At 41.9% G+C, this 10,997-nt stretch overlaps 1 protein-coding gene and 1 pseudogene across 1 annotated transcript in view; both read left to right on the top strand.

Annotated features, from left to right (window-relative positions):
- The window catches only part of Rabl3 (RAB, member of RAS oncogene family like 3), a 33,332-nt gene extending 22,622 nt beyond the window's left edge, over positions 1-10,710 (top strand). The window contains exons 5-8 of the mRNA XM_055625095.1: positions 1,331-1,481; positions 5,138-5,209; positions 8,369-8,407; positions 8,936-10,710. Coding sequence (XP_055481070.1) covers positions 1,331-1,481; positions 5,138-5,209; positions 8,369-8,407; positions 8,936-9,001 — 328 coding nt within the window. The 3' untranslated portion in view covers positions 9,002-10,710. The remainder of the gene's footprint in view (positions 1-1,330; positions 1,482-5,137; positions 5,210-8,368; positions 8,408-8,935) is intronic.
- LOC129689791 (40S ribosomal protein S26-like) lies at positions 3,919-5,131 on the top strand (annotated as a pseudogene).
- Positions 10,711-10,997: the final 287 nt, after the last annotated feature.

The raw sequence follows: 10,997 nt of genomic DNA on the forward strand, positions 1-10,997 counted from the left end.
GGTAATCTACAATAGATTATATAAGACTTTAATAGCAGAGCACATCAAAGATGAATTTGATAGAAAACACAAAACTTCATGAGAGAATTTGTGAATATAAGAAAAAGAAATAATCCTGAAGGCAGTGCCCTGAAAGCCTCATTCTCTAGTAACTCACATTTCAGTCTTTCCCACGTCTCCTAAGTCAGGAGTGTGCAGGCAGGCAAGGGGGTCTGCTTCAGAGGCCTTGAACTTGAGCTGTTACTGGCTTCAGTGCAGATAAAACAGATGGTGAAATTTGTGTGAGGAACACCCGTGTTCTGAGAGGAACTATAGCTGAGGCTCTGCAAGATCATCATGAAGGGTGGAGAGATGTAGCACGTGACCCTCTTCTACCCCAGTGTAGACTCTCAAAAAGAAAGGGAAAGAAGCTGCGCTCCAGCAGATCATTGATTGGATTATGCAGTATTGATTGTTCAAACGCAGTTTTTGCTGACTGCTGTGAATTGAGCTCATAACGTGTCAGAAATCCAGAACTACTTTGTTTCTAATAGGCAAATAGAATTTCAATTAATTAACAACAATGGACTTTATGTTCCGTTCAGTAATGAGAACTATCATTTGTATTGCTATTCAAGCCTTTGGGTAAAGTGGAAAGAAAATGGATTATAATAGACCCCCTTCTCACCCTTAGAGAGTCTGATGCTCGCGTCTTTGGCCTCTGTCTCTCATGCTGTCATGTTAGGATAATTATTTGGTACTAATTTTCTTGCCTTTTATTATTATGTTTAACATTCCGGCTATTTTTCTTCTACTTCCATTCCAAGCTGTATTCACTCTAGCCTGAAGCTTCCCTCATTCTTTTCACTCTGAAAAGATTTTTTTTTAAGCACTCAGAGCTGGGAGTACATATGCAAGTTAGAGAATCTGTGCACAAAGTACCTGCATTGCAGGCTAGGCTTCTTGGTTTTCCATACACTGAACTGTAAATCCACTTTCTGCTTTTACACTGAGAAATTTTGGAGCTGTTACCTGTTGAAGACAGTGGGTTGTGCACAGTTAAGTCACACAATCATGAATTTGGTAGGCCCTCAATGACCCAAGTGTCTGTCATGAAGACACGCAGGAACAGCCTCTGACTAACAAGATGAATAGTTGGGATCCAGTAGATGATGGATTGATAATGAACAAGCACATGGAAGAAACTAGGAGAAAAAAAGGATTTATAGGTGATGACGAGCAGCAATCAGTTAAATATCACTAAAATTGTGTAGGCATCTTGAGTTTACTAATAACATATCTACACTGGAAAGGTAAACTCCATTTACCTCTTCATGGTTATTTATCACAGGGATTATGACCGAGAACAGTTTGCTGATAACCAAATCCCACTGTTGGTAATAGGGACTAAACTGGACCAGATTCATGAAACCAAGCGCCATGAAGTATTAATTAGGACTGCCTTCTTGGCTGAGGACTTCAATGCTGAAGAGATTAATTTGGTATGTATTCTCACTAATGTATGTCTGGGTTATAGTCTAATCCAAGAAGTTCTATACTCAAAGTAGATGCTCGCCAGTCCAAATACCAAAAGAGGTCAAAATCCGTATGTCTAGACTGTCACATGAGGGTCTCTTGCACTGAGCTTTCACACTGAGCTGTTGGAATCCTCAAATGATACTCTGTGAGTAGAGCAAACTCCTTCTTGAGAAAAGTAGCTAGTTTAATTAGAACAGAGGGCTGATGAGGCTGGGATACAGAGCTCATATAAACCAGTTCACGTTACCCAGAAGACCTTGCCCTCAGCTTCCGTGATAGAGACATCGTCAGTACCCATCACTGCGTGTGTGCAGTGCTGGTGGTCAGCACTTTCAGAGCAGTTATTCACCAAATGCTGCTGTAAGGCTTTGCAGGTAGCACGTGACACACGCCATCTTCTCCTCAGCAGTGTTTTAACGTAGGCACTCTTATCTCCATCTTAAGATGAAGATGAGAGAAACATGTCATCAAAGCCAAACAAGGTGCTCTGACTGTAGGGCCTGGGTTATACAGTTAAGCCTATTTCCTACTTGATTCAACTAAAATTTAAAATGCTGGCAGTAAAAGAACTCCTTTAAATCATCTATACCAATGGTTACCCAAAGCTCACTGCCTATTTTATTACCAGTAGCGCCTATGAATGTTTACAAAAACTATTCTTCAAGTTAGAGCTTTGTGCTCATAATGCTGGCAGGAGCTCCGGGGCTCTTTTAATTATTTGGTTTTTTAATGTGGTGCTGGACCTTATACATGAAAAACATATATTTTACCAGTATCTTACAGCCTCTGCCGGTGCTTTTATTGTACAGATTACACAGGTCAGCCTTTTGCGCAGTGAATGAGCATCTGTAAGCACTGCCTCTCCCCCACGTCTGACCCAGCCTCTGCCTGCCATCCATTGTTCTTTATGTTTGACTGTGCCTCAGTTTTGTGTCTCAGTTTGGAAGCTGCCACCATGGACTGCTCAATGTAAATATCCTGATAGTCAGCGTTGGACCACAGTATCCAGAGGGTCCCTATTATATAGGTTATCTAAATATGTTCTCTCTGTAGATTTAGCACTAGGGTTACTCTGTTTGCACATTCTTTTCAAAGGGTAATTTGCCATTAAATACATGTAATTATTTCCAACTATAACTTTAATATGTTTATGAATGTATCTTTGTCTAGTTCCTCCTGGTGTCTGTGACAGCCAGCTGGGCATATAGTCCTCCTCCTTAGCTTACAGAGGCTAGGCCGACTTCAGTTGTTAGCAAAACAAAAAGACAAGCAGTAAGACTTAAGCACTTAGGATCTCCCAAGAGTTTACATATTAACATGCCTTTAGCTTGTCAGTGTATCCTTCATTGTCTATTAAATGCAAATTATTTGAATAAAACTAGGTGCTAGGGTATTATGTTATAGTACTGTTTCTCATGTGTGTTTACTTAGTTTGTAGTCATTTTGTAGTCATTTAGAGCTACTAATTTTCAGGCTTTCCCTCAGCCATGATCAATGGCCGATGGCTCTTTTAACTCTAAAACTGTCATCCTAAAAAGCAGGCGGTTTCAGATTTCCTGCGCAACTAGAATTGTGGGGTCCAGTAAGTTAATTTTTATGGAGTTGACGGGTACTTATTTGTTCGCTGCTTAATTTAGTTTTTTTTTTTAATTTAGTAATTTTAACTCTTATTTAGAGTCATCATTTAATATTCTGACGATGAGGTGATCAATACCCATTTCACAAAAACATCTACTACAGGTCTAGGGTTGATTCTGGTCTGTCCCCACTGGTACAGACATGTGGGCAAACATTATTGCAAATGCAGAGGTACACACAGTGTTATACCAGGGTATTTAATCCACGTGTAGGATTTTCTGTATTACATTAAATCTTTTTGTACTTAAAACTTCAATCTGATAGCATTTTCTTACAGTGGAAAAGAGTTGATACTCGGTGTCTGCCGTGTGACAGACATGCAGTACCTCTTTGAATTTCACAAAGCTTGAGTAGAATCATCCCCATTTCCCAAATGAGTAAGCCCAACTTTAGAGCCATAATGACTTAAGCAGGTTACACAGTCTGGAAATGTTGGCACAGATGTGTGAATACAGAGTTTACTGGCTTCCAAGATTCCTGATTTCCCTATTATGTTAGGATCCTCGGAAACCATTATACTTACAGTCAGTCAGCCTCTCTCTCCCTCTCCTCCCTCTCCCTCTCTCTTTGTGTGTTTAGGGAGGAGCGGGTAGGTAGAGAACTAGTACAGTTTCTGGCCATTGTTTAAAGTGTGATCCTTGAAATGCTGGGTACCGACAAAACAAGAAATTGTTACTAAATGTATCAGGAGGAACATTTGGGCCTGGCTGTCACAAAATAGCATTATTGCTCTTTCCTATCTTGGCTCCAAGATAACCAAAAAAAAAAAAAAAAAGAAGAAAAAGAAGAAGAAACAATGGTGATACTGAAAAGGGCCACAGCCATGTACAGCCAATTCTCTGCACAAACTGTGCCCAGCGCATGCCCAAGAACAAGGCCGTTAAGAAATTTGTCATTCAGAACATTGTAGAGGCCGCTGCTGTGAGGGACATATCTGAAGCAAGTGTCTTTGATGCCTTTGTGCTTCCCAAGCTCTGTGTCAAGCTGCATTACTGTGCAAGCGTCCCATTTATAGCAAGGTGAAGCCAGAAAGGACCAACCACCCCAGCCACGATTTAGACCTACTGGTGCTGCACCACGACCTCCACCAAAGTCCACATAAAAACATAAGCTTTGGTGACAGAAGGACAGAAGAAAAAACACTTTGGACTTTGGACAAATAAAATGGAAGTTATACTTTAAAAAAAAAAAAAAGCATGATTAAATACAGCAAGAGAAATTTCAGAAATTCCTCAAGGGGCACAATTAGCCCACAGATGCATGCAAGACACTTATCTTCACAAAAGAGCCTGAATGATGTCTGCAGTTTGGTCTTGGTGGTATTTGAGGTAAACATCAAAGCCAGCTCTGTCTCTTGAGAAGGCCAGCACTGGTGACAAGCAAAGATGTCGTGGCTCTGGCATTCACAAGCTGTCGTGTTACCTCCTCTGAGCTCCGTGCTCTCCTATGTAAAGGCTCTTACTAAATAATAATGTATATCCATGGTTTTATTACTGTCAAAACCATTGTGTCTGAGGTAGATGAGGAAATGGAGAAATCCTTGGCAGCTGTTTGTTCTTTAGCCAAATCTTATTTTCCTGTTTCCAGCTATTGTGCAGACTGCATAGTACTTAATTAGTAGAACACTCAGTTCCTGGTCTTAAATAAGTATGTCCTGTTTGTGCGACTCTGTATCCAATTTTCAGAGTAAACATAGTGGGTCACCTGATGAGTCCCTTGGTTTTGCTAATGAACTGCTAGTAACTCTGCTTCTTTCGGGAATTATGTGGTGATGAGTCTGCTGTCTCAGTGTCCTCCAGTATTGCTCGAATGGCAAGGACTAAGGCTTCACCGTCTTTGGTGCCTTCCTGTCCGTGCATCGTGGTCTGAATATCGCCTCGTGTGTCGTGAGAGCGCGAGTGATGTAGTCCAGAAAGGCGCGCCAGGGCCGCGCACACCGCAGCCCCACAGCCTGACTTCTCTGTGCGCCTTTGTGTTCCAGGACTGCACAAACCCACGGTCCTCAGCGGCAGGCTCCTCCAACGCCGTCAAGCTCAGTAGATTTTTTGATAAGGTAATGGCTTCAATTAAGTTATCTTTAAACATAACATATGATAGCTTAAACTCTTGGTACAGTGCTGTGTCCTTTTGTCCCTTTGCCCAGAACTCCACAGCCTGAATACCTGTTTTGATCTCTCTTATCTGTTGGGGTAATTGCTCAAAGCCTGCTGACGCCCTTTTTCCTTCGCCAGCATTTTCTAAGCAAAGAGTAAAGGCTATTGGATTCAGTGGCCTTTGGGTGCTTAAAAAGATATCAGAACAATTTATGGTTCCCTAGCTTTTAGCGTTTTGTGTAATTACTCACTACTCCATCACCCAAAAGGCACTGAACGGAGGGAGGTTAAAGCCCTTTATTCTCTCAGCTATTAATATTTCCTGTGTAATGTTGCTGTTACTTTGTACAGTTCATCTGTCTCCTGGAATCTGTTGTTTTCCCATGAGAAGCATTTGCATTCCTAATGTTGACTGTGGCCAGCGGCCTCTTGTCACTCAACTAGAATGAGAATGTGGCGAGTGAGAGCACTGCTCATCTTCATCTCGAGGTTATGCAGCTGCCTTGCATCGTGCTGACTCTCAAGAAAAACACTCCAGCACTGGAGAAATTGCTCAATGGTTAAGAGCAGTTGCCTCTCCTGCAGAGGACCCAGATTCAGGTCCCAGAACCCACACCGTGCTGCTCACAACCACCTGCGTGACTCCAGCACCAGTGGATGCAGTACCCTCCCTGGCCTCCATGGTGCACATACAATCAAGCAGATACATGCTCACAACATATATAAATAGCAATAAGTTTTAAAATTTAAGATATTCTCCTTAGAGATCTTCTGAAAAGATAATTTTTTTTAATTTTAATTTTATGTACATTAGTGTGAAGGTGTCAGATCCCTTGGAACTGGAGTTACAGACAGTTGTGAGCTGCCACGTTGTAAGCTGACAGTTGTGGGTGCTGGGAATTGAACCTGTGTCCTTTGAAAGAGCAGATGGTGCTCTTAACCACTGAGCCATCTCTCCAGCCCAAAAAGATAATTTTTGTAACTATTTGAGTCTCTGATATCTGGTCCCCTTTCAATGTATTGCCATGAAGTCCAATCCTCTATGTGTCCAATAGGGAAATTTTATCTCACTAACTGGAGTGTGGCAAGGAGGGGCAGATGTCCACAGACACTGATTCCCACAGTTCTCAGCATAGGGACTGGGAGATTGACAGCCTCTGTTCACCCCTGTGCTGCACAGATACTAGCATTTTCTTGGGAAGCGGTGCAAGGAACTCTATTTTCTCTCCATAGTGCTTTCAACCCTAAAGTGTTGCAACATCTGCTTAGTTTAGATCCACGTCCCCATGTAATACAAAGTCTTGTCCCTAAGAACAGTATCCTATAGATCTGTTTGATCTCAAAAGGTCTCATAGTATACTTTCAGATGTGTTAAGTATTTTTAAGATAAAAACTCTTTAAGTCCCATCCTAGCGAAACAATGGATTTTAGACTGTCCTATCCTTAATTCTCAGCAAAGACTCACTTAAAAATAAATAAAGAGTGATTTGGTTGGTTTTAAGAAAGGAACAATATGCAGAAGAGAGGACCTTATAAGTTGGGGTGAAGTCTAAATCTCAGTAAAGAGTACATCAGTAAGGAGAATGGCTGGTTTTACACAGCCTGTACTGGATATGAAACCAAGACACCTGACAATACAGTTTGCCCCATTTTCTGTAGATGAAACCTTCCAGAATGCCAAGGCTGCTTCTGCTAGAGAGAGTCTGAAGTCTTCCAGATTCTCTTAGCTGGAAATGATTCTGTGCCTGAATGATATGGTGTTCCTGTCCTGCTGAGAACAAGGAGAAGCATCAGTTCTTTAGGGGCTATAGAGATTCGGTGTTTGAAGGTATATAGGGACCAGAAACCAGCTTTTTCTGCCTCAAAGGCCAATGAATGTATTTCTGCCCGGGTGAGACAGAGTCTCCAGGAGAGAAAGAACCTGAATAATTTGTCTTCTAGGCTGATACACAAGTTGTCCCGGGCCTAAAAGGACAGGCTGCGCTCTCAGTCAGGATTCCCAGCTCCGTCACCCCCATTGCGGACGTCTCAGTCCGTCGGCACCTGATCTGAGGTCTTACTAGGTTTTCCTAGGACAGCAGCACCTCTGAAGCCAGTGCATTCAGTACTTTTCATAATCTCCTTCATCAGCTCAGACCCACTGCATTAGGACATATGTCTTGTGAGCCGCTTTTTACTAGCCCTGACGCTTTATGAAGATACAGCCCTGCTTTAGCCTGTCCTCCCGCAGACAACGGCAGCGAGCTCTGACACTACTGAATAAGGATGCCAGCAAAGCCTGTAAGGGAAGCTCACTGACTGCTTGCTGCTGTGTTGTCCACATCCAGCAGGCACAGAATTCCTCGCTGCTTCACACAGACCCCTGTTGAGGATAGCATCCCCACTGTAGGGAACAAGTGATTTATGTTGTCTTGTGGGTCCCTTTGGAGCTGACTGGGGGGAAACTTGACCTAACTGCTGCCATAATGTAGGAACCTGTCGGGACATTATTCTGTCCTTATTTACTGTGTATGTGTTATTTATTTGTGAGTTTTGTTTTCTTTTGAAGCAAAGTTTTACTACATAAACCAGACTGGTCTGAAACTCGCTAAGTTGCCCAGGCTTGCCTTGAACTCCTGCTCCTCCTGCCTCTGCTTCCTGAGGCAGAGTCTCACAATTACAGAGTGTGCAACATACCCGGCTGATTGCCTGTTTGGTACGTCCTTCCTTCCTTTGGGAATGAGTGGGCACTCGTGGAAATAATCTCAGTTTCAGTCTTGTTAGCATCAGGTTTGAGAGAGAGAGAGAAGGTGTTTGAGTGAATGTCACATGGGCGCAGGTACCTGAAGAAGCCAGAAGATGGCTTGGATCCCCTGGAGTTTGCAGGTGGTTGTGAGCTGACCAGTGTGGGTCGTGGGAACTGAATTCAAGTCCTCCTCAAAAGCCGCAGGTGTTCAGCTGTTGGACCAGCTCTCTAGCCCAGCGCTGTATTTAACTCACTGGACTAAACACCAAGAGCTGTTGAAAAGACTTTCAGTCTGGCAATACTTCCTAAATTTGCAGTAATGAACATTATACTTAGTCACTATTTCCGGATAAATATGCTAAGCCCTAAGATCTTTCTTTCTTTGTTCTCACAGGTCATAGAGAAGAGATACTTCTTTAGAGAAGGTAATCAGGTTGGTATCTATCTTTTCTTGATAAATTACCTTCTCAAATTTTGAAAGAAAATGGTTTCCAATTTTCCCCCCAATTTTTCAAGTTAGAAAAAGCTCTTTGTAGGCACAAGCAACTTACTTTCTCTTGTCCTTTTGAATACAAAAGGAAAAAACCCAAACAGAGGCAAGATGAGGACCTGCAATACAAGAAGAATCCAGGGATGAGGTGATACTGTAACATATATAAAGAAGATAAGATAATTTGTCTAGAGTGTTCCATAATACAGACAATCCATGTAACAATCCAGTTGGCGATTTTAGGAGATCCAGCTATCTGATGCTGCCACCAGTTTGTTGGCAAATGTTTTCGATATTTGTAGAGTTCCTTTTTATTATTTATCATTCTATGGTTTTCTGACTGGAAACTCAAGGAGCTGGTTCTATAATGAGCAACAGGCTAGAGTGCCAGAACCTGATGCAGGAAACAGTTTAGTTTTAACGTTGGAATCTTTCTGCCTCAAATATAACAGGCTTCTTCCTTGCCTACAGATTCCAGGCTTTTCTGATCGAAAGAGGTTTGGAGGAGGAACACTGAAGAACTTCCATTATGACTGAGTTGCACTCACCCTCTGGAAGAGTGAGTGAGCAGCGGCACTTTCCACAGCTTCACTCTTGCTGTGTCAGATTATCAACTTCTCAGGCTCTGATAAAAACATCTCAAAATGCTACCTCACCCAATCATGGAAATTTAGAAGAAAGTAACGATGTGGAAGATCGTAACTCTGCCCCTGTTTTCTATACTCTGCAGCTCCCTACCCCTGTTTATAGCTTACGTAAAAGCCTTATGTCAATATGAGATATTGTCAAACCAGTGCAGTAAATGAGTGGTGACAAGGACTACAGAGAGAACCGACTCTTGATTGGAACCAGAGGGTTTTATAGGTCTGCAATTTCCCCAGGCTCACTGCTGAAGGCTTAATTAAGCACTTCAGAAACATATCTGTGTTTCCCCTTCCTGAGGGGAAAGGTCAGCCCTGACTGACCCACCCCAAACCATCGCTGTCATTTTTAAAGAAGCCAAATGGGGTTATTTCATTTTCTCCACCCTTATTACACACAGGGATGCCTAAGAATAGCAACCCGTCTCCTCTCCCTGGGGAAAGGCTTAGTGTCTGGGAGAGATGAACTAAGAGCTGACGTTAAATAGAAATACAAATTAATAATACATAGAGAATAGGGCAGAAAAGAAGGCTCTGCTGCCTGACAGCTCCTGCGCTCTTCCCGCTTTCTGTTTGCAAAGTGGGTGAAATCGGAGCCCTGCACAAGGGCTTCTTCGGTGGTTTGTTTGCTTGTTTGTTTTGTTTGTTTGCTTGTTTGTTGTTCTAGGGTTTTTTTGGGTTGGAAATTCAACTCCTGAAATTCCTTAACATAATGATCTGTAGACTAAGAATATTATTCTTACGTTAACAGCGAATTTATGGGAAAGTCAGTTAAGCTCCCGAATAGCACATTCACATTAATGATGAACCAGTGTTCGGGGCGTCATAATCACTCCACAGTTTTTCGGCAGTGGTGTGTACGTGTTTGCAGAATTGCTCATCGTTATTTTTTAGCCCATCTTTTTTGCTGGTTTAATTCTCTTGGCCTAGTTCTTTCTTGGTTTATAAAATTGGTTGGGAAAAAAAAAAAAACAAGATTATAATTGGCTGCTGTGTTCAACACTTTATCACCCAGATGCTTCTGGCTCTGCTGCAGCTCTCTTCTCCCTAGTTTTACACCAAACTAAAAAATAATAGTATAAATACACAGTTTCATTTACTTCAAAGCTAGCTAAAAACTACAAAGCTTATTTTCTGTTTCATCTTAATTAAATTTCAGAAGGACTCTGGAAGTCAAGGTATGCCGGAAGGGAATATTAGAAACTCAAAAAGGCAGTCTTGGGGATTTGAAAAGTACTTGCCTTGAGCTGAGTTTTTCTCCGGCCTTTACCTTCTCATTGGCGAGACCTAGGCCCTGCTTCAGCCTGCTTGCGGATCTGTTTGTTCTCTGGTATAGTTGGTATTATGCAAATCATTACCCATGTGTGGAATTTGGCACAAGTGTGTTGTGGCAGAGGCCATGAAGTTGGTAAAGTAGAAACTAAATGCTACACAAAGCCCTATCTACACTGTCTAAAACTCTTCATATGTCTCTTTTAAAATTAAATCAAGGGGCCATCAACTGCAACTCAATGGTAGAACACTTACCTAGCATGTGCAAGGTACTAACTAGATTTGATTCCCAATGTCAAAAAATTTAATAAAAATAAATTAATTAAAAACACATTCCTTTTCTCTTCTTTCTTTTTAAGAAACCCATCCCAATTTCTGTCATTTCTTACTTACTAAGAAATAAAAACCCTTTTATTTTTTAATAAGTGGTTGCACACATCTTTAGTCCCAGCACTCAGGAGGCAGAGGCAGACAGATCTTGCAATTTTTAGGCAGCCTGATCTATAGAATGAGTTTTGGAACAGCCAGTGCTACACAGAGAAGCCCTGTCTTGAAAAACAAAGAGAGGGGTGGGGAAGGAAGGAAGGAAGGAAGGAAGGAAGGAAGGAAGGAAGGAAGGA

The sequence above is a fragment of the Psammomys obesus genome, unplaced genomic scaffold (assembly GCF_907164565.1).
Source record: "Psammomys obesus unplaced genomic scaffold, mPsaObe1.curated_primary_1811, whole genome shotgun sequence".
Taxonomy (NCBI): domain Eukaryota; kingdom Metazoa; phylum Chordata; class Mammalia; order Rodentia; family Muridae; genus Psammomys; species Psammomys obesus.